This window comes from Culex quinquefasciatus, chromosome 1, assembly GCF_015732765.1.
Source record: "Culex quinquefasciatus strain JHB chromosome 1, VPISU_Cqui_1.0_pri_paternal, whole genome shotgun sequence".
NCBI classification, from domain to species: Eukaryota; Metazoa; Arthropoda; class Insecta; order Diptera; family Culicidae; genus Culex; species Culex quinquefasciatus.
This window is the reverse complement of record NC_051861.1, coordinates 67,723,537-67,746,959: the sequence shown is the minus strand read 5'-3', so window position 1 is coordinate 67,746,959 and position 23,423 is coordinate 67,723,537. Positions and strand designations below refer to the sequence as shown.

General features: G+C 48.6%; 1 protein-coding gene and 2 long non-coding RNA genes across 3 annotated transcripts; 2 read left to right on the top strand and 1 right to left on the bottom strand.

Moving 5' to 3' along the window:
* The first annotated feature begins 1,252 nt into the window (after positions 1-1,252).
* Positions 1,253-6,944, top strand: LOC119770200. The gene is made up of 7 exons (XM_038264650.1): positions 1,253-1,380; positions 1,461-1,520; positions 1,572-3,116; positions 3,170-5,689; positions 5,749-6,384; positions 6,432-6,764; positions 6,900-6,944. The coding sequence occupies exons 3-7, from the start codon at positions 1,680-1,682 to the stop codon at positions 6,942-6,944; spliced, it is 4,971 nt and encodes a 1,656-aa protein (XP_038120578.1). The 5' UTR covers positions 1,253-1,380; positions 1,461-1,520; positions 1,572-1,679.
* Positions 6,945-7,963: 1,019 nt separating this feature from the next.
* LOC119771253 lies at positions 7,964-8,483 on the top strand. Its single transcript, XR_005279119.1, has 4 exons — positions 7,964-8,053; positions 8,109-8,200; positions 8,281-8,340; positions 8,392-8,483. It is a non-coding gene; the product is annotated as an uncharacterized LOC119771253 (long non-coding RNA).
* LOC119771254 lies at positions 8,103-13,069 on the bottom strand. The gene is made up of 4 exons (XR_005279120.1): positions 13,055-13,069; positions 8,410-8,555; positions 8,275-8,351; positions 8,103-8,181 (listed from the first exon to the last, which is right to left on the bottom strand). It is a non-coding gene; the product is annotated as an uncharacterized LOC119771254 (long non-coding RNA).
* Between the last annotated feature and the right edge of the window lie 10,354 nt (positions 13,070-23,423).

Below are 23,423 nucleotides of genomic sequence, written 5' to 3'. Positions count from 1 at the left end.
TGCTATTTCGAAACTTTGTTGACATTGTTGTGTTAAAAGTCGAGAGTTCGCTCGAATGTTCCAGTGAGCCGTTTATTTAAGTTCCTGCCAAATTTCTGTAATTGTTCCCAATCCAATTGCTGCCAATGAATCCGTGTGAGCCGTGTATGCAGATCATGCAGATGTGTGAGGAGAAAACTCAACAAAAAAAATCCGAGGACGTTTAAAAATTATAAGCCGTCTCGCATTTTCAGGATCGAGAAACCACTGCCGCCTTCTTTAAAATTTTCCTAGGGACAAACTCCTCGACGATGTGCTCACCTCCAACAAGAGTAATTTGGTAATGCCCGGTTCAGTGCCGTAGCCAGGGGATGACTTCCAGGCTTCCACCCCCTCCCCCGCCTCGTGCCTGCAAGCATCATACGAATGCGGATCCCTAGTCACTCGTCGGCTCGAGAGGGTGCCCAATACATGAGCCAGCTGAAGTCCTTCCCGGCGAGCTTACCAGCAGAGACTTGGACCAGGAGTGTGGCTCTACGTGCAAGAACACCACGTGGAGGACAAGAACCCAACTAGGAGAAATCGGCACGCCGCAAACCTCATACAGAGACACCTGTAAGTATGAGTATGAGTATGAGTATGAGAGATCTATCTATGGCGATGATGTCTAAACTCCCCCCTTCCTAGACTGGGAATCGGTCCATCGCGACGCTACGGGTACGACGCCAGGGAACCATAACCGAGCACCGCCAGCGGAGTGGGACGTGTATTGCAACTAGCGCTTTCGGTGTCAGGGGACAAGCTTGGGACTGGAATGGAAGCCCAGGCCGTCGAGCGAACACGAAACACTGCGCACATCGATGCATTCATACGAAACTCAACCCATTCTCAAGGTCAACCAGACCAGGAGTGACCACCAGGACGAGGTGCTCGGACTTGCTAGTCGGGAGTGTCAGGGATTTCGCTCGGCTGAACGGATCCTCATCAACACTGACGCAATTTTGTGCTCCCCCTTTCCCCCAACCGAAATCCTAGCTCCACTCCAGGAGCGGTTCATCAGGCACTGTTCCGGCGCGGCGCAACCAATGTCAACGCACGAAGCCCCTCGTCCCGATCAACAATCGTGAAGTTGACCGCTATGCCGATTTACATCTGCGCGAAGAATTGTCTGACCGAGTGACGTAGGGAAAGGAAAAATCAAACGTAAACATACAGCCAAGGTAGAAAGTGGTGGAAATTTGGTTTTTTTAAAAGGTAAAATTGAGAACCACATTTGTAGATCCAGTTATTTAATTATTGAAATGTTTAGTTTGCGCGTGATTGATACGGAGCTGCTGCGACTCCAGGTGACGGTGTAGCTGCACGGAAAGTCGGGAACGGTCCTGAAAGAAGAAGGAAATTGTAAGTTAGAGAAGAGCGAAAAATGTTAGGTTAGAAATAGAAAAATGAACTTATTTATAATTGAATTAACTTACCTACAGTCGCTATTGCTGGCACGGCTCACGTTGGTAGATCCGAGGATTGGAGCAGGGAAACCAATAGTGAGTAAAACCTGTAAAGAAAGAAGAATTATTACTAATAAAACTTATTAGCTTTTAGCGATTACCTACCAACTAAACCCGGTGTGATCCGCTGAAAAGACGGCGTCCGAAATCCTCCCCAACAAATCTAAAAGTATTGCCCGATTGTCCACTGGAAGGATGGAGTGCCAGCTGTGCAATTTTCCGAACACGGACCGGATGGTGGGCTGCTGTGTCTGCGGATCGTGGATGCACTACGAGTGCGTGGGCGTCAACGACAGCGTCGCGGCGCATAGTCGTTCGTTCTTCTGCCCTCCATGCCAGAGGCCGACACCAAAACCCCAGCCACTGGTGGAAGAACTCGGCAAGAAACACGATGGCAAGGCCAAGAGTTCCAAGGCGGGGTCGAAAGCGGGATCGAAGGCGGGTTCCAAGGCAAGTTCGGTGCAGTCCGGCGTCGGTGCACGAACCAGATTGGCTCAGCTGAAGATCCAAAAGCTGGAGGAGCAGAAAAAGCTAGCGCTACAACGCCTGGAGCTGGAGAGCAAGCAGCGAGACGCGGAGATGGCTGCCAAGAAGCAGGTGCAGGAAGCGGAGCTAGCGGCGTTGAAGCTACAGGTTGAAACGGAGGCGCTGGAAGAGACGTTCCGACTGCTCGAGGAGTTGGAAATCGGAGATGAGGACGGCGATGGCAGAAGCGTGGCTTCGGAGCAAAGTTCGCGCAGCAAGGTGACGAGGTGGCAGCAGAACCAGGAAGTAAAGAGCTCGACGCTGATGAGACCAACGAAGACTTCAGCTGGAACTGGTCAACGAGCGGGGAACCCGACGACATCTGGAACAGTCGCTGGTCAGGTGGGACAACCGGCCGGTGGAAACCGAACCGTTTTAGATAGGGCGTTAGACGGGATTTCCCTGAACGACACAGTAGCGCAGTCTACGTTAGGAGGTTTTATTGGGAGAGTCTCAGAGACTGTAGTTTCGAAGCATGCCACTCAAAATCCATTTGCACCGGGCACAAATAACGCGGAATCTTCTCCAAGTCCAATTAAGTCTTCTCCGACTCCCGCGAACGGGAAACCCCAACCCCCCACTAGTCTGATCCAGAGTCTTCTGTCAAGACAGCCAGTGTTGAATTCGGAAGTGAGTGCGAGTAGTGGTCAAGGGAACGGTCAGCAGATGAATCCTGGAGGACAATCGCAAACTCAACCGGGTCCGCAGCAGTCAGCAGGAGGAACTACGCAGACGCACACTGGGACCGGAGGAGGGCAGACAACTGGGAGGCGACCGCAGTCGTTTACGAAGCTTCCGGGTTTGCAAGAACCACCACGGGTAGATGGAAACCAGGTGGAACGCAACGATGACACACCGGACTACTACGGACCGACTCCGCAACAGCTCGCTGCCAGGCAGGTGATCTCGAAGGAGCTGCCCGTGTTCACGGGAAATCCTGAGGACTGGCCGCTGTTCATAAGCGCGTACGTCAACACGACGAACGCGTGCGGGTTTTCGGATGCAGAGAATTTGGCCAGGTTGCAGAAGTATGTTCGAGGCTACGCGTACGAAAGGGTGCAAGGACGCTTGCTTCATCCGGCGGGGAGTGCCGCACGCTATGGCCACGTTGGAGATGCTTTTTTGGACGGCCGGAGATGCTGATTCACTCGTTGCTGCAGAAGGTGCACAACGCGCCAGCGCCAAAGCCGGACCGGCTTGAGACCTACATCGATTTCGGGTTGGCGGTTCAGCTGCTCTGCGATCATCTGGAAGCTGGAGGACACGAGGCACACCTGAACAACCCGATGCTGCTGTTCGAGCTGGTGGAGAAGCTGCCTGCGAACGCGAAGCTGGATTGGTCGCTGTACAAGGAGCGTTGCAGCCAGGTGAACCTGACGACGTTTGCGTGCTACATGTCAGCGTTGGTGAAGGCAGCCTCGGACGTAACGCTTAGCTATGGGTCCAAGCAGCAACAACAGCAGGCGCGGGTTGCGAAACTGGACAAGAGCAGCAAGGACAAGAACTTCTGCGGCGCGCACTCCTCCGAAGACGTGTCACGGACGCCAGTCAAGGAGGTTACGGAGAAGAAAGCGGCGCCGGCGTGCTTCGTCTGCAAGGACCCCAAACACCGCGTGAAGGATTGCGCCGAGTTCGGGAAGAAGACGCTGGAAGAACGTCGGAGGATAGTCGACGAATACAGACTGTGTGGCAATTGTCTAGGTGTTCACGGGAAGAAGCCGTGTCGAAGCAGCGACAAATGCGACATTGACGGGTGCCAACAGCAGCATCATGCTCTGCTGCACTTTAAGCAGAAGTCGGGAGCCACGGAGTCGAAGCGCGCTGAGCAGAAGCGGGAGAAGAACGAACCGAAGGTGTCAGGAGCGAACGCGATTACCAACCATCACTACGCCGGGAAGACGGCGCTGTTCCGAATCATCCCAGTAGAGCTGCACGGGAACAACCGTACGGTGTCAGCTTTCGCATTCTTGGATGACGGATCGTCGAGGACGATGGTGGACGAGGAGATCGCCAAGGAGCTCGGCGTCGACGGTGAGGTGCTTCCGCTGTGCTTACAGTGGACGGCGAACGTGAAGCGCACCGAATCGGAGTCTCAGCGGATCGCGCTGGAGATTTCCGGTAGCGAAGACGAGGCCAGGTTTGCGCTTAACGACGTGCGGACGGTGAAGAAGCTGGATCTGCCACGACAGTCTTTGCGGTACGCAGAACTGGCTAAGACGTTTCCACATCTGCAAGGCCTGCCGGTGAAGGACTACGCTAACGCTGATCCACGCATTCTCATTGGGAATGACAACGCTCACGTCACGGCGATGCTGAAGGTCCGAGAAGGACAGCCTGGAGAACCGATTGCGGCGCGATCCCGACTCGGGTGGACAGTGTACGGTAAGCAGGACCATACTGCTGGACGCGTACACAGTTTTCACGTGTGCGAATGCCAGGACGACCAAACGCTGCACGAACTGGTGAAGGAGTTCTTCTCGGTTGAAAGCTTGGGTGTGGAAGCGACAGCAGGTCCGGAATCTGATGAAGTCCAGAGAGCGAACAAGATCCTGCAAGAAACGACGAAGCGGGTCGGCCAGCGATTCGAAACGGGGCTGCTGTGGAAGTACGACTGCTTCGAGTTTCCCGACAGCTATCCTATGGCGAAGCGTCGACTGCAGTGCTTGGAACGACGAATCCAGAAGGATCCGGTGATTGGCGAGTGTCGTGAGGCAGCTGTCCGAGTACCAGGAAAAGGGTACATCCACAAGGCCACCCCGGCAGAACTGGAAGAAGCTGACCCTCGGCGCACATGGTACCTACCGCTAGGTGTCGCGCTGAACCCGAAGAAGCCGTCGAAGGTCCGCATTTTCTGCGATGCTGCCGCCAAAGTGGACGGAGTCTCGCTGAACACGATGCTGCTCAAAGGCCCGGATCTTTTGAAGACCCTTCTGCACGTGCTGTTCGGTTTTCGGGAGAAGCGAGTGGCACTTTGCGCCGATATCAAGGAGATGTTTCACCAAGTCAAGATTCGGAAGGAAGACCGGCACGCTCAACGTCTGCTGTGGCGTGACGACTCAACGAAGGAACCAGAAGTCTACTTGATGGACGTCGCGACGTTCGGGGCCACATGTTCGCCATGCTCGACGCAGTTCGTCAAGAACCGGAATGCAGAGGAGCACGCGCACGACTACCCCGAAGCTGCGGAAGCCATCATCCGAAAGCACTACGTGGACGACTACCTGGACAGTGCCGATTCGGTGGGAGAGGCGACGAAGCTGGCGTTGGAAGTGAAGCACGTACACTCTCTAGGCGGCTTTGATCTCCGGAACTGGCTGTCAAACTCCAAGGAGGTTCTCGCACGGGTCGGGGAGAACGATCCTGCTCTCGAGAAGTGCATGCAGTTGGACAAGAACGACCCGATGGAGCGAGTGCTGGGAATGTACTGGAAGCCGGACGAAGACGTCTTCACCTTCACGATGACGCTAACGTTCGATGCCGATCTTCCTACGAAACGGCAAGCGCTGCGGATCGTAATGTCGCTCTTTGACCCGGCGGGATTGCTTTGCTTTTTCATCATCCACGGCAAAATCCTGATCCAAGAGGTGTGGCGAGCGAAGACCGAGTGGGACCAGAAGATTCCGGACAAGCTGAAGGAGCGCTGGATGCGGTGGATTGCTATGTTCAAGCATCTGAGCGAGGTGCGCATTCCCGCTGCTACTTCTCAAAGTACTCGATCGCTGACATTGTGTCGCTCCAGCTGCACGTTTTCTGTGACGCCAGCGAGGAAGCCTACTCGTGCGTAGCGTACTTTCGCGCGGTGTACTTTGACGGGACGATTCAAGTAGCGCTGATCGGGGGAAAAGCTAAAGTGGCTCCTCTCAAGGCATTGTCTATACCCCGATTGGAACTGAACGGTGCGGTTATCGGAGTACGGTTGCGGAAGTCGATCACGAATGGCCACAGCCTGAAGAGTGACAAGACCGTGATGTGGACCGACTCGAGAACGGTGCTGGCCTGGATCAACTCGGACCATCGGAACTACCGGCAGTTCGTGGCGTGTCGGGTAGGTGAGATCCTGTCGAAGTCGGACGCCGCGGAGTGGCGCCACTGTCCTGGAAAACTGAATCCAGCGGACCTGGCCACGAAGTGGGGCCCGAGGGGTCCAAGTTTCTCGCCGGATTACCCGTGGTACGGACGTTTCTTCATCCTGTCGCGGGAAATCGAGTGGCCCATGGACGTGAATCCCACAGAGGAGACGACGGAGGAAGAGTTGCGTGCCTGTCTGGTCCACAGCGAAGCGGTGACTAAGCTGACAATCGACTGGCAACGCTTCTCTGACTGGACGCGGCTGCTGCGGGCGGTGGCGTACGCTCTCCGTTACAAGCAGAACTTCGTAGAGAACTACCGGAAGCAACCGCTAACGAAGGACTGCTAACGCAGGAGGAACTGTTGGTGGCGGAGACGACGATCTTCCGGACAGTGCAGAGTGAAGCGTATCCAGACGAGGTGGCCACCTTGTCCGTAGCGCGCGGAAAGCGGACGCCGAGACGTCAGGTGGAGCTGGAGCGAACCAGTCTGATCCGGAAGCTGTCGCCGTTCATGGACGAAGCGGGAGTGATTCGGTCGGATTCTCGGATTTCCGAAGCTACGTTTGCGTCGCACGACACTCGGTTTCCGATTATCCTACCGAAAGGCCATCAGGTGACGAACGTGCTGCTGTTTTGGTACCATCGGAAGTTTCTTCACTCCAACGGCGAAACGGTCGTGAACGAAGTGAGACAGCGATTTTCGTATCCATGCTGCGTACGGAGGTGCGAAAAATTCCAAAGAAGTGTCCACTGTGCAAGCTGAAGCGAGCGATGGAAGGGAAAACTTTGGCTATCCCACGCATGGCCCCACTCCCTGCAGCGAGGCTGCAGGCCTTCGAGCGGCCGTTCTCCTGCACTGGTATAGATTACTTCGGACCGATCGCCGTACGAGTAAATCGCAGCACGCCAAAGAGGTGGATCGCATTGTTCACGTGCCTCACTACGCGTGCCGTGCATCTCGAGGTGGTGCACACGCTGACAACCGAGTCCTGCAAGCAAGCAATTCGGCGGTTCATTGGACGCAGGGGCGCGCCGGCGGAGATACGGACCGACCGAGGAACGAACTTCGTAGGAGCGAACAACGAGCTGCGACTGGAGATGAACAAGCTGGACGGTCAACTGGCGGAAACGTTCACCAACACCAACACGCGATGGGTTTTCAACCCGCCAGCTGCGCCCCACATGGGAGGCGCTTGGGAGCGGCTAGTGAGGTCAGTGAAGACGGCGTTGGCAGCGATGTACACCTCCAGGGTACCAAACGAGGAGACTTTGGCGACTCTGCTGGTGGAAGCAGAGAGCATCGTCAACTCAAGGCCGCTTACGTTCATCCCATTGCAGTCGGAACAGCAAGAGGCTTTGACGCCAAACCACTTCTTACTGCTAAGCTCCCGCGGAGTGGTCCAGCCCCCGAAGACGTCGATAGAACCAAGGCTGGCATGCAGAGGAGATTGGCAGCTTTGTCAAATGATGCTGGATCAGTTTTGGCGGCGATGGATCCGCGAGTATCTCCCGACGATTGCTCGCAGAACGAAGTGGCTGGAGGAGGCCAAGCCGATCGAGGTGGGCGACTTGGTGATCGTGGTGGAGGAGAAGGTACGGAACGGCTGGATCCGAGGACGGGTTGTGGAGGTCAGCCCTGGACGAGATGGAAGAGTACGTGATGCGGTTGTGCAGACGGTGGATGGTTTCTTACGACGACCGGTGGCAAAACTGGCGCGCTTGGATCTGGAAGGGTGTAAGCCTGAACCGGAAGTTTCGGACCAGCTTAACGGGTCGGGGAACTGTTCCGGCGCGGCGCAACCAATGTCAACGCACGAAGCCCCTCGTCCCGATCAACAATCGTGAAGTTGACCGCTATGCCGATTTACATCTGCGCGAAGAATTGTCTGACCGAGTGACGTAGGGAAAGGAAAAATCAAACGTAAACATACAGCCAAGGTAGAAAGTGGTGGAAATTTGGTTTTCTTTAAAAAGGTAAAATTGAGAACCACATTTGTAGATTCAGTTATTTAATTATTGAAATGTTTAGTTTGCGCGTGATTGATACGGAGCTGCTGCGACTCCAGGTGACGGTGTAGCTGCACGGAAAGTCGGGAACGGTCCTGAAAGAAGAAGGAAATTGTAAGTTAGAGAAGAGCGAAAAATGTTAGGTTAGAAATAGAAAAATGAACTTATTTATAATTGAATTAACTTACCTACAGTCGCTATTGCTGGCACGGCTCACGTTGGTAGATCCGAGGATTGGAGCAGGGAAACCAATAGTGAGTAAAACCTGTAAAGAAAGAAGAATTATTACTAATAAAACTTATTAGCTTTTAGCGATTACCTACCAACTAAACCCGGTGTGATCCGCTGAAAAGACGGCGTCCGAAATCCTCCCCAACAGGCACCAAGTAGTGTCCCACTGCGATCGAAGCCCAAGAAGTATATAATTACCGACTGCAGGCACGCGGAAACCCGTCACCAACCTTAAACACTAGCAAGAAGTGCGGTTTACGGAAATGGAACGAACCAGAGTGTTAAAAAAGGATCTGTACATTTAACACTAACGAACAACAAGTCGCCATTCAATAATTATACTCTGCGGCAGTCTTTGTCGAGGCTTTACGTTCCAACCCAGCCACGGCATTCTCGCTGAATTCTAGCACAGTTCTTACTGAGCTGGATATTCCTAGAGCATTCTAGCAGAAATGTTCCACCAATCTAGCAGGATTCTGACAGAACCTGCTCTGCTAGAATATTTCGTGACTGGGAAGAACCACATTATGCAGAATTAATTTCTCTTACAATGTTTTCTTATTATTTTGCTTTAAAAAAGTAAGCGTTTATAATAAAAAGATGAATTATAATATCAAGCTGTTCATATTTTCCATTTTGAGGCTCTATATGATTTCTGAGCTTCAACTGGTCAGCCTTATTGTGTGGGAGACGGTGGCGGACGCTCTCATTACGATTCACAGTGTCAAAGCTTATTGTTTTCTTGATGTGCCAGCATAAAGGCATGACCTTGCTAAAGTTTTTTGCCTTTTTTTATCTGAAAGAAAGTAAAATGTAGCTGTAGAGATGCTGTTTCAAACCACCCTCATCAAACAAACATTTTCACGTAGCGCGGATTGTTTTTCAGCTTGGTGACCGTCGGTGCCACCAAACGAGACGTTTTCTCCCAGCTGGTGGGGACCACACAGGAGCAGCACAGTTCAAAGCGGGTTTGCAATCGAGCGGGCATTGTTCGTGATCGTCTTAAGGTGGGTCACCTCCTTCAGATCGTGTTTTGATTCGCTGTTAGGAATCGTCGTCAAGATCGTTGTACGACTAGCGGGCGAGATATACCATGCTTCGGGATTGACAAAAATAATTACAAAAACAGATTGTTCTAGGGTGAAAAAAAAAACCGATGACATTTTGTCAAAAACAAAACAAACTTTCATCAAGGCAAATGCACAGGATGCTTAGATTTTTCCAAACATTTTAGTACCTGTAACTCGACTGTGGTGGCGCTCGGAGCGCTAAAGGGTGTCGCCAACTTGATGTATCGAAAAATCCCGAAGTGAGACATCTAGCTAATTAATAATCTATGCAAAAGGTTATTGACCACAGATTCACTCTCCTGCGAAATGAAAAGTTCGCAAGAGATGTCGAACAAATTAAACCTTATTCCAAACCTTTTTGGAAACTTTCAAAGGTTCTTAAGAAACCTCAAAACCCATCCCTTCTTTAAAAGATGGTGATAATATTCTATTAACTAATGGGAAAAAGCTCAAAAACTTGCTCAGCAGTTTGAGAGTGCTCATAATTTCAACTCGAATGTTTTGAGTCCTATTGAAAATCAAATTTCAATAGAATTTCAGAATATTGTTGAACAAGAATTTTCATCAGATGAAGTTTTTAATACGGATCTGAATGAAATAAAATCTATTATCAAAAAAATTAAAAATATGAAAGCCCCTGGTGAGGATGGCATTTTTTACATTTTAATTAAAAAATTACCAGAAGCAACTTTAAGTAGCTTGGTCAAATTTTTCAACAAATGTTTTGATTTGGCATATTTTCCCAGTAGTTGGAAAAATGCCAAAGTAATTCCGATTTTGAAACCGGATAAAAATCCTGCTGAAGCCTCAAGCTATCGGCCCATTAGTTTGCTTTCATCTATTAGTAAATTATTCGAAAGAATAATTCTTAATAGAATGATGACGCACATTAATGAAAATTCAATTTTCGCTGATGAGCAGTTTGGATTTCGCCTTGGGCATTCAACTACTCATCAGTTGTTGAGAGTTTCAAATTTAATTCGGAGCAACAAATCTGAGGGCTATTCTACTGGCGCTGCTCTTCTAGACATAGAAAAAGCATTTGACAGTGTTTGGCATAAAGGATTGATTGCGAAATTGAAAAGGTTTAATTTTCCGATTTATATCGTAAAAATTATTCAAAATTATTTGACGGATCGTACTCTGCAGGTATGTTATCAGAATAGCAAATCTGATCAACTACCTGTACGTGCTGGCGTCCCTCAAGGAAGCATTTTGGGTCCAATTTTATACAATATTTTTACTTCTGACTTGCCTGATTTGCTCCCAGGATGTCAGAAATCACTTTTTGCTGATGATACAAGCATCTCCGCCAAGGGTAGAAGCCTTCGTGTCATCACAAGAAGATTACAAAAAAGCTTGGATATTTTCAATTCTTATTTGAAAGAATGGAAAATTACTCCAAATGCTGCAAAAACTCAACTTATTATTTTCCCTCACAAACCAAGGGCTGATTTTCTTAAACCAAAAGTCATCACATTATAAAGATTTTGTAGCCCCAAACGTACCCACGGTGGCCGAGGTGGTACGCGGGCACAAAGATAATTAAATTAACAATTAAAAGGACGAGACTTGTCCAAGTAATAAAACGCGTGTTATTTGTTCTCTATCTAAACTGTAATGATTTATTTCCTCTTGGTGACAACTGTCAATCTTGCTCAACGCACTGTCACGACAGTCGAGGCTTGACAGGCTTGGCTGTCAACCGCGAGTCCAGTGGCGTGTGGAAAAGGTGCGACCATCCACTGTTTCAGTTGGCTCCAACATCCCCCCGCTTTAATTGAACTGGTACGGGTCGAACCACTGCAGATTCCTTCAACCTTGAAGAACAGCATGGCACCGGTACCGATGGCGCAGGTCCGTTCCTTGACGACACGGACTGCTGGGGTGATCGTGATGTTGGTAAGAGGTTGTTGAGACAGCCAGAGCCCGAGCGCAAGAAACGTTCCAGTCTCCCCGGCCGCTGCGACCGCTTTCCTCACAGTTTCTGGTCCTGGATCCCAATCGGCAGAACTGCGTGGCTGGGCAGCATGTGGTTCAATCTGTCGTCGGTCGTCCATCACCATGTTGCTTCGATCGTAGTCCACACCTGTTGACCACTGCCTCTTGCTGTCAGTGTACTTCGAATACACCGAATCATGTCGCGCAAACATTCGAGTTCGCTTCGTTCGCTCGCTTGCAAGAGCTGATGACATTGTTGATGGTGGCGGTTCAAATTCCAATTTTGTTCGAATGCGCTCCAAAACCGCTTCAGAAGGCGAAGCACAGCCGACACCCTGTCGGTTCGGTATGCTACCGTACGCCTTCGGACAGACTACCAGCACTTGCATTTGGATTGTGGTGATGCTCCTCCCCGCCTCGTTCTTGTGCACTGCTAGCGGTTCCTCGAGGTCATCAAGGAGACCAGAAATTCTCCACGGTCCAGCCAGCTTCGGTTCAGTCAGCTGCTGCGACGCTTCCAACACTGCCGTCGTGCCTGGTTGTTGATGTTTGTACTGGCGACGACATGTGTACTTGCCTTGGAGCCGCTCACCTTCCTCCCGCACAACCAGAAATCGCTCCGGAATGGCCTCGGGTGAGAAGAACAGATCTTGCTTGAGCTGGTCCAGCACGTCTTCCAGGGGTCGATACTTTGCGGTTGTTCGGCGTTCCGCACTCCGGAACCCAGGTACCACGTCCGCTGCCAGCTTTCTGTCGACGAAACTGCTCAAACAGCCGGAGTCCACCTTCATCACCGCCTTGAAAATACCACCGATTGGAGATGAGTTGCCACCCTGTTGCAAGATGTTTACGTTCGGCACCTGCGACGGTCCGAAACCGTCAGTCGTGTCGCAACCAAACAACTGCTTTCGCGTCGCCCGGGCCAGACCAACGAATGTCCACCCGCCGACGGTCATCTCGTAGTAAAACTTCCCGTCAACCTCCAGCATCTGGGCCGCAACCGCTTCCGCTACGGATGTTGACATCGGCTGACAGCCGACTTTGCGCCACGTTCCGGTCGATGCTTTAGTGGTGGCAGATCCCGTGTCAAGATTTACACGAGCCGACTTGTTGTTTACAATCGGCACAAACTTACGGCGATCTCCATCACTGCCCGTGTTGACACCCTCAACGATCGAACTGGCGATGTTGCTTTCCTGCTGCTCGAACCTAACCTCCTCAGCCCTCCTGGAGTTGCCCATCGTGTGGCTCAGTTTTGCGCACTCCTGAGCCTCCGGGTGCGGCGAAACCTGCTCGTTCACCGCCGCGACGATGTTTCGCAGAATGTGGCCTTGGCGCTGCATAAATTCCAGCTGCTGCTGCTGAATCCGTGCCAGCTGAAGTCTGACCACCTCGTGTTGCTGCCGAAACATCTCGTGCACATAACCTCGCTGTTGTTCCAGCAAGCGTTGGAGTTCTGGCGGAGGATGGAGAGGAGAACGGATGAACGCCTGCTGATGTTGCCCCGCCGCGACTTGCCCGTCCGGCACCGGCTGCTGCTCCACTGGCGCAACGCCGCCCGGCATCTGCTGCTGCTGACCCGCCGGCTGCTGGTCCATGGAGGACGCACCGTCCATCTCGCGTCCGGATCTTCCCGGAGAAAACTTTTCCGCGTGGGCGAAATTTCGACCGAGAAAACTCGGTCAAAACAATCACCGAGTCGCCACTTTTGTAGCCCCAAACGTACCCACGGTGGCCGAGGTGGTACGCGGGCACAAAGATAATTAAATTAACAATTAAAAGGACGAGACTTGTCCAAGTAATAAAACGCGTGTTATTTGTTCTCTATCTAAACTGTAATGATTTATTTCCTCTTGGTGACAACTGTCAATCTTGCTCAACGCACTGTCACGACAGTCGAGGCTTGACAGGCTTGGCTGTCAACCGCGAGTCCAGTGGCGTGTGGAAAAGGTGCGACCATCCACTGTTTCAGTTGGCTCCAACAAAAGATGAATGAGGTAAATTTAAAGTGGGAGGATCAAGTGAAATATCTTGGACTTGCTTTTGACAAAAACCTTACTTACAAGGATCACATTGAAAGTATCCAGGTTAAATGTAACAAATATATTAAATGTTTGTATCCACTTATAAACAGGAATTCTAGACTTTGTCTCAAGAATAAACTGTTAATTTATAAACAAATTTTCAGACCTGCCATGCTTTATGCTGTGCCGATCTGGACAAGCTGTTGCTTAACCAAGAAGAAAAACTTCAGAGGATTCAGAACAAAATTTTGAAAATGATTCTGAAACTTCCTCCTGGTTCTGCACCAGTGAACTTCATCAATTAGCCGAAGTTGACACTTTGGATGTTATGTCCAATAAGATAATTGATGCATTTCGACAAAAATCATTGCAGTCTTCAGCTGCATTGATCCGCTCTTTATATAGTTTATAAGTTAGTTTTAAGCTATCCCTTTTCCTTTTGTACATGTAGGATGTAACCGTTGTTACAGGTTTCCTTAATTTAAAAATATTTAAATACGAACGTTCACGATCTTTGAGGTTATGGTTAGTAGGGAAACAGGGAAATGAAAAATATTATAAACCAGCTAGTAGGGATTTGGTACAAAACGATTGAAAAACACAATTTGTTAACACACTGATACAACACAACAACAAGGTGGGACCAATATCAACAAGAATAACAAACTACAGAATCCATCTCCGGTGGGTGGAAAATGGAACGACTCCAGAGGGTGGTGTGACCTCCCAGGTCGCCCGATTGCGCCAAAGAGGGAAGGCCTGTGTTTCTAGCCGTGCTCTACACCACCACCACCACCACCGTCGACACTGTTCCGGAGAACCGGTGTCCACCAGTACACGAGCGCTCGCCGGCCGAACGGATTCGGCCCAGAAGTCGTTGTCGTCAAGGTAGCAGCGGTACGTACCGGCAGCGTCTAAACCCCCCCCCCCCCCCCTCCCTTCACATACACACACATACACTTACAATTAAACACTTTAAAACGAATTACTATTTATTAAATTATTGAACCCGACCTACAAAGAAAAGTGAACGTTTAAGTCCTTGTCCGCGATCTCCTCTGTTTGACGATCGTAGCGCAGCCGAACCTTAGATAATCCCTCAAGTGCCACATGCCTTAACCTGAGTTAGCCGTTGGCCTAGTTATCCAATAGTTACAATTGGCACCCAACACAAAATCGCGAAAATCAGCAGAGGATCGATTCAAATTTTTTAATCAAATTTTCAACTCGAGCGGGAGGAGAATACTCATCAAACTTCATTTGATGAGTCGGATCCGTCTCTAACTTCTACTTAGGTTGCCTAGAAAATATATTATTTAATTTTGTTTGTGGTAAAGTGGTGGTATTTGAACACGAAAATATTTATTTAGAAGTTTAAAAGTGATTTAATGAACATCCCTAGAATAACAAATTAAAATTGAATAGCATTTCATTAACAAAAAGGTCCTGAGCGATACATACTGATAAATCAGCACACGAAGAGCAAACATAAAGATAACAACAAAATCTTGCGTTGCACTTCGCGACGAGCACCGATCGTTTAGCCGCCGATCGGCCGTCGGTAATTGATATTGTTTATTGTGCACACTAGTCCTACTCACGCGAGTACGAACGATGAAAGAGAAGAACAAAACAGAATACGGAAAGATGGAGTGGCAAGAACAGGAGTACGACGCGGACTGCTCGGACGTGGAAGGTTCGTCCGAGATGGCCTGTCCAGTCGACCCAGGCCACAAGAATTACCCTCTTCACAGGGCAGTACAAGATGTGGAATTCAGTCTGGAGTTTCTCCAGCAACTACGCGCGGAAGGAACCGTGAAGCCGGTGGACGTCGCCAAGATTACCCGGTTGGTTACCATGTTCCGGCGCGAGCTGAACTTAGCTCTTGAGGCCGTCACCTCAAGACAGCCGCCAACATCGGTGTCGGCTTCGTCCGATGATCCACCCACGGAACAGCGAGGTCCTTCATTGACCTCTGGTTCCGATTCTGGGGATCGGGACGCACGGGCGGTACGATTCGTGTGCCAGGCCCAAGGTAGGAACCGTCGGTCGGATACCGGCGAAGGACGATCGTCGAAGGACGATCGTCTGACCCTGGAGAGATCGCCGGCCACGAAGGCCAAGAAGAAGAAGATTAAGTCGCCGGAATCGGTGGGAATGTCCCCGAAGAAGCGACCGGAACTTAAGAAACAACAAGGAAAGAAAAAGAAAACTAAGAATGAAAAGGAAAGGTCGTCTGATTCGGGTGTACATTCCCCGATGAACCGACCAAACCCCACGAACGAATCCAAACACCGCAAAACCAAGAAAAAGAAGGAACCTACTAACGAAATCAAGGAACAAGCCAAAGAATTCGTCAACAATCTGTTGAACGGAACTGAAGATGAGGACCCGGATTACGCCAAGATTAGGGCAATGATTTCGGAGTTGCTCGTCGTTGATCCCGATTACCCGATTGCAGAAGAACTGGAAAGGTTCTCCGCCAAATTTATTCAAAAACTTTATTAAATTTTCTCAATTAAATCTAGGAGCATCCGCAGTGATCCTCTGGGTTGGCCATAGGTTGGCGAGACAGGGCGTTAGTAGTTGGCGAGGGGTTAAATTGTTTCCCTCGGAACTCGTCATAGTCCTCGATCGTTCACCGACCGGCCAGTTCCAGGAGTGATTACCGGATTGCATCTGAAAGATAGAAAAAGCAAAAATTCATTACACCGTACTATAAATGTTGCATTTGTGTTAATTTATTGAAATATTCGTTAATTTATTTGTTTGTCTGAAAGATTTTTATATTTGTTTGTTTGAAAACATTTTGTGAACTTTTTACTCATAAGACTGGTGGGTATTGAACACCCTAGTCGTGATAAATGAGTCAATCAGTTTAGTAGTGGTACCGCTGTAAACAAAGAGAGCGTGCCAACTATGTTTATGTTGGGACTTCATAGTTGCACTGGCAGATCGACAGAAGGCTAAGGGATTGTCATGTTCGCCCTTTGTCTGAGTGTCGACTGTGGAGCTGTCGCGAGTGAAGTGCCTAACGACCTGCATGGTCAAAATTGAAATGGTTACGATCATTAAATCACCATTTTTACGATCTTAATTGATCAAATTTTAGTTGCAACTTTTAATTTGTAAACACTTACCTGTTGTGCTTCTTGCTTGGCAAGATGGCCATCACGGTAATCCCGGGATTATTGGGGTTTCTGCAGTCTGTTCTTCCTCGGGAAGAACCAGATCTGGCAGCAAAACACCCGCCACTTTCACTCATTAATTGAGCTGAAATGTGAAGAAAACGTTTTTAACGAAGAGGTTCTTCGTGTGAATCAATGAAAGTACGTACTTACCAGAACATACCGTTCGTCAAATCGGTGGCTATTGGCCATAAACCACCGATAAAAATGTTCGCGGTCACATATCGAACCGAACTACAGCTAACTGCTTTGTTTACAAACAGTTATGCTGGTGACAGTTCGGTGTGACAGTGACGTTGACGTTTTGCACTCTGTCAACTGCAGGACAGTGTGCAGCAGGGGTTTAGATTATTTTGATCTGAATCACCCCTCGCGGATCGACAGTGATCTAAAATGTAAATTAATCATAGATATTGCATGTTTGTAGTTTGCTGCGCAGCATAAAATGGAGTTGTCTACCCAATTTTCGGGATTATTTTTATAAGTATTTTAAATTTGTTTGTTTGCATGCTCAGTTTATTTATTCATTTTAATTCGTTATTTATTTAGTGAGTGTTATTGTTTTCATCGATTTTCAACTACTACGCGGTAAAACAAGTTCTACTTAACCATTTTATAGCTTTCAAAGTTGAGTGATAGTTTTCCGTTGGTTATAATAATTGAACTTAACCAGTTCAATTATTAACCGAAGTGGGGATAGTGTAACCGTTGTTACAGGTTTCCTTAATTTATAAATATTTAAATACGAACGTTCACGATCTTTGAGGTTATGGTTAGTAGGGAAACAGGGAAATGAAAAATATTATAAACCAGCTAGTAGGGATTTGGTACAAAACGATTGAAAAACACAATTTGTTAACACACTGATACAACACAACAACAAGGTGGGACCAATATCAACAAGAATAACAAACTACAGAATTTATCTCCGGTGGGTGGAAAATGGAACGACTCCAGAGGGTGGTGTGACCTCCCTCTGTGACGTCATGCCGTGTCACTGGCATCAGAGGCTTCAAGGAATCTTTGGAAGACCGCCATCGGTCGATTCCAATCAGGCAAGTGTGCGATCAACAAGTCATTTTGTGGAGCTTAAACTAAAGTAGTGAGAGTGATTTGGTGGAATTCCGGAAGTTCACACCTCACGTCGTTCAGGACCTTTTGTGTTGCCGTTTAACGGCCATTTTGTCGGTCAGCAGGAAGCTGGTCCGACACCCCGATCGCACACTCTCGGCCTAGCAGCAGTAAGAGCGGAGGAGCCAGCTGCTACGTCTAACCCGTCAAGGATCGTCGTTTCGCTCTGGCCAGGGTGGCCATCATCACCAAGGAGCACGCTCACACCGGAACTGGTCCTAATTCCCAAGGAGCGTTATTCCCCTCTCGGGTTGGCCAGATTGGGCAGGTCCCAGGTCGCCCGATTGCGCCAAAGAGGGAAGGCCTGTGTTTCTAGCCGTGCTCTACACCACCACCACCACCACCGTCGACACTGTTCCGGAGAACCGGTGTCCACCAGTACGCGAGCGCTCGCCGGTCGAACGGATTCGGCCCAGAAGTCGTTGTCGTCAAGGTAGCAGCGGTACGTACCGGCAGCGTCTAAACCCCCTCCCTTCACATACACACACATACACTTACAATTAAACACTTTAAAACGAATTACTATTTGTTAAATTATTGAACCCGACCTACAAAGAAAAGTGAACGTTTAAGTCCTTGTCCGCGATCTCCTCTGTTTGACGACCGTAGCGCAGCCGACCCTTAGATAATCCCTCAAGTGCCACATGCCTTAACCTGAGTTAGCCGTTGGCCTAGTTATCCAATAGTTACAAGGACCTCCTACATTTGAAATCACTGAATAGCGAAAGCTACAATATTTCATGAATAAATGAAAGTTGCTAGTATTTAAAATTGAGATGAAAAGTCATCGTTTGTGATTGGACACTCAATAATATTTTAACTGAATGAATGTACATGGAAAAGAAATTTTAATAAATATAAATTAAAAAAAAAACGCTTTGTGATTAGTAAAAGAACAAACATGAGTAGCTGATTCTCTCAACTGACTCACCAGATTGGAACTCACGTAAACTCGATCAATTCGTGAGGCAGAGTTATGTGTAACGTAGGTGTATTGAGTTCTTCCTGGATGAAGAGAGTCCCAGACGTCTACTAGCCGTAGCTGTTGGGTAGTGTTCTTGAGAGTTGAGCTGTAATTACTCTCCCCTGTGGCATCCTTCGCATGTACCGCGTTAAAGTCACCTCCAATTACACAAAACTCAGCCTTTTGCCGGAGATAGTAAGATAGTGTAGTGTTAAAGAACTCTTCTCTTTGTACTCTGTGTTGAGAACCCGAAGGCGCGTAGATGTTCACTAGGGTTACAGAATCATGGATTTTGAGAGCAATTAATCGAGAGTCAAGACTTCGTTCTACGTGTGAAAAGCGAATGTGAGGTTTGAGAGCTATTGCTGTACCTCTGTTAGTATTGTCAACATTAGTGATAGTGGTATAGCCAGGAATAGAGAATTATGAGCTTTCTATCTCCTGAAGTAGAGCAATGTCTACGTTGTGTGTACGCAAAAAAACTGTGCAGACAGTTTAATTTGTTAGTATTGGAAATATTGTTAATGTTAATAGATGCGAGATTGTAACTTTGTGTAGCCATTTTTACTTCTTTCGCTGTCCCGCAGATGGGCGACCTCGTGGGCGCCGCTTAACTTCGACGTACTCGTCGCTTACCTCACCTGGGAGCCCTGACTCGGTGGTTTGAACGTTTCCCGTAAGTTCTGTAATTGCAAATCCGTCCCCGGGCAGTGCAACTAGTAGAGAACGATAATTTTAATAAATATAAATTAAAAAAAAAACGCTTTGTGATTAGTAAAAGAACAAACATGAGTAGCTGATTCTCTCAACTGACTCACCAGATTGGAACTCACGTAAACTCGATCAATTCGTGAGGCAGAGTTATGTGTAACGTAGGTGTATTGAGTTCTTCCTGGATGAAGAGAGTCCCAGACGTCTACTAGCCGTAGCTGTTGGGTAGTGTTCTTGAGAGTTGAGCTGTAATTACTCTCCCCTGTGGCATCCTTCGCATGTACTACCGCGTTAAAGTCACCTCCAATTACACAAAACTCAGCCTTTTGCCGGAGATAGTAAGATAGTGTAGTGTTAAAGAACTCTTCTCTTTGTACTCTGTGTTGAGAACCCGAAGGCGCGTAGATGTTCACTAGGGTTACAGAATCATGGATTTTGAGAGCAATTAATCGAGAGTCAAGACTTCGTTCTACGTGTGAAAAGCGAATGTGAGGTTTGAGAGCTATTGCTGTACCTCTGTTAGTATTGTCAACATTAGTGATAGTGGTATAGCCAGGAATAGAGAATTATGAGCTTTCTATCTCCTGAAGTAGAGCAATGTCTACGTTGTGTGTACGCAAAAAAACTGTGCAGACAGTTTAATTTGTTAGTATTGGAAATATTGTTAATGTTAATAGATGCGAGATTGTAACTTTGTGTAGCCATTTTTACTTCTTTCGCTGTCCCGCAGATGGGCGACCTCGTGGGCGCCGCTTAACTTCGACGTACTCGTCGCTTACCTCACCTGGGAGCCCTGACTCGGTGGTTTGAACGTAAGTTCTGTAATTGCAAATCCGTCCCCGGGCAGTGCAACTAGTAGAGAACGATTTGCCATTTCGGCACTCACCGTGGCCGGCGGGTCATTACTTTTCCCTTCAGCAAACTCCATCGTCTCCTGTCCCTCTGTCGCCGCGGTAAAGTCCTTCGTGGCAGGGGCTGTTGTCGCCGTTCCGGCTTGGTAAGCCGCAAATTTGATGTTTGCTATCTCCTCATTCGGCTCAGTAGTTGTCTGGTCGGTGGTCCTCTTCCCCTCGGCAGTCGTAGCCACCAATCTGATGGGAGAGCGCGAGACGTCTCTCATCGTGCTTGGTGGCGGTGAGCTGTCCAGATCGATTGTTGGCCTTGGGCGTCTTAATTCCAACGGGTTTTGCAGCGTCGATCCGGCTGCCCTGGCGGAGAGTTGTTCTACGCAACTCTCTGACGCCGGCGTTACGCTCTCGGTGCTGATTTGCTCAGCGAGTACTATCGGCGGAGACATTTCCGAACCAAACCCACGCACAGCACTCGAGTACGATTTGGGTTTGAGACGCTCGTTCACTCCGACTTTTTGGGCCAAGAGTTTCTTGTTCTGTACGCAAGAAATTCCGATGTGCAAATACTCGGTACAGTGACGGCAAGTTTGCCGTTGCTTGGGATAGGTCACAAGCGTAGTCTCACCCGCAATAGTTACGTACGACTTGATGAGCTCCCTTAGCACCATCTTCACCTGTCGCACTCCGGATCTCAATCCTGGGAAGTGGTGCTTGTCACCAAACACCAACCAGTCAATGGAGAGGACCTCACCATATGCTGTCATGTGCCTGCTAATCTGCTCGCTCGCCACGTTCTCCGAAAGATCGTGCAGTTTGACCTCGATGCCCCATCGGCCATACGGAGACGAAGTTTGTACTTGACTCCTTAACTACGAAATCGTGTTTGTTGTCGTGGTCACTCACGATTTTTTGAGCCAGCAGCAGGTTGGTTAGCTTCACGTACACACAATCATCGATGTGATGTAATTGTATTTGGACGAGCTGCTCTCGAGTGACGCCAAGCTCGCGGCCGATAAAGGTATGGACCTCCTCAGAGGATGGTTTCTTTGGGATATTCCCAAAGTCCACCAGAAACGTGTTTTCACGGAAACGGCGGTTGTTCATCTCGCTGTTTTGAGATGACGGGTTTTAATCTCCAGCCAGCTACCTCTAGTCCGCCTCGGGACGCGGACTTACGCGAAAAACGCAACGCTTTTTACACGGTTTCGAGAAGTGCGGAGCAAACGTTACCGACTTGTTTACGCTTCAGCAGTCGAAGGCCAACTAACTAGCCGATCAAAAGCAACGCGATTCTTGGGCGCGGTTAAACCCTCGCATGTGACTCATATGAACAGGAAATGGTTCTAGTACCCGGCATGGATCCTGTAAGTAGACTAGTGCAGAAAATGCAACGCCTCCCCCCGAAGTTATACCGCAAGGTGGTCCCGGGGGGAAAAGGGCATGGCGTTCAAGGACTGGTTTAGTGGGTCGGGAAATTCGTTTTTCTCAACCCCACACTACCTGAGAAATGAATTCTCAGGTCTCTGGTAGCAGATTCCGCCCCTGTAAAAAAAAAACACACACACACACACACATGCTTGAGATGTCATCAAGGAACGAGCTCACTGGGGTCTTGAAGACTGGAGACTGCTCGCCATTCTACATCCGCCGCCGCAGCATCGAAATCGGGTGCAACCCGATCACACCGCCCGACGATTGCAGCACCGCACAAATCCGCTTGTCGTTGGCCTCACAGCTCCGTGTATTGTGTATGCTCACAACCCCATCCTCCTCACACTATCCACCACGCACTAATCTAATCTAATCTAATCTAATCTAATCTAACCCTATCGCAGCCAGTCTTTCGAGGGCATCCTGGAAAATGCCTTAGGTTGATTAACGCCTAGCACTCTTCTTGTCATTATTAACATTTGCAGTGCCCCAATGCAATAAATTGCTTTGAAACATCACAAACGTTAAAGCGGCCAGACCAACTGCGTAAAGTTAACCGCAAAGATGATTCGTTGAATTGGATTGATTTGAACACGAATGTTCAAACAGCAATACAGTTCTGAATCTACAGGGGAGGAAGAAACGTGGGGATCCCCCGCTCACGTTCCTGTTTGTTTAGGCCATTAATCGTTGGGAGCACCATGCTAAGAAGTTTTGGTGCTCCGGGACCCTCAGGGATGGGACATTGTATTTCCACAAATGCCCAGGACATTATATTCCGTGGTTATAGCGCCACAACTCGCTTATCACACTATCCACCACGCACAAACCCAAACTCCAAAACAAAACAAAAATCTGCGAGTTATGCAAAAAGTCTGCATGCACCCATTTGTCCCTTTTCAAAAACTGCTCTTCAATCTTCAAATGTCATCCAGCAGCAGAATCCATCTGCTGTCACCAGGCCAAAATACAAAACCAGCCTGTGTACAGAGCAGTGACGATCATGAGCCGGTGCCTTTCCGGGACCAGTCCGTTGCTTTTAGCAGGCGCAATCCCAGGTGGCCAGCCAACGGCCAGAAGCTCGCCACCTGCGCTCCCATTCTCAAACGGCTCCAGTGACACTACGAACACCAAGACCACTCCAGCAAACACACATACGCGTCGATCCACGAGATAAAGTCTAACGGCCAAAAATTAAACCAAAATAATATTTTTCTATGAATTTCGGACAGATTTTCAAAATTTCCTGGCTTAGTCCGAATGCTTATTCTGATTGTTGATTGTTTCCTTCTTCTTATTCGTCCTTGTTTTTTTCTTTGGATAAAAAAGCACATGTCACCAACACCACTAAACACTTTGTTGACTGCCAGCCGGAGGGCGCAGCGCCAGCAGAGACGCCATGATTTTTGCTTCCTCACAGGGGGAAAGGAAATTGTATAAAAGCACTTTTTTTGTGGGTATTTCCTCGAAATTTATATTTTCCTCCAAGCACTATTTATTAGCCAATTAGTTGTTTTACGGAATTTGACTAAAAATGCCGATTATCACACAAAAATACACGAACAAAATCGGGTCTGAGGAACAAAGAAAAATCGCGTGCGCGCACGTAGACGGCCGGGTTGCCAATCTATTTGACAATCGGCGCTTCTCAAGCTATAAAGACTGTTCGAAATTAGTCAAACAAAGTTTGCCAACCCGCGCAAAAATTGTTGTAGCTAGAACGCTAAACAGAATTTTTATGTTTTATGTTACCGCACGCCAAACTTTGTTTGGCTCTTATTAAACACTCTTTATG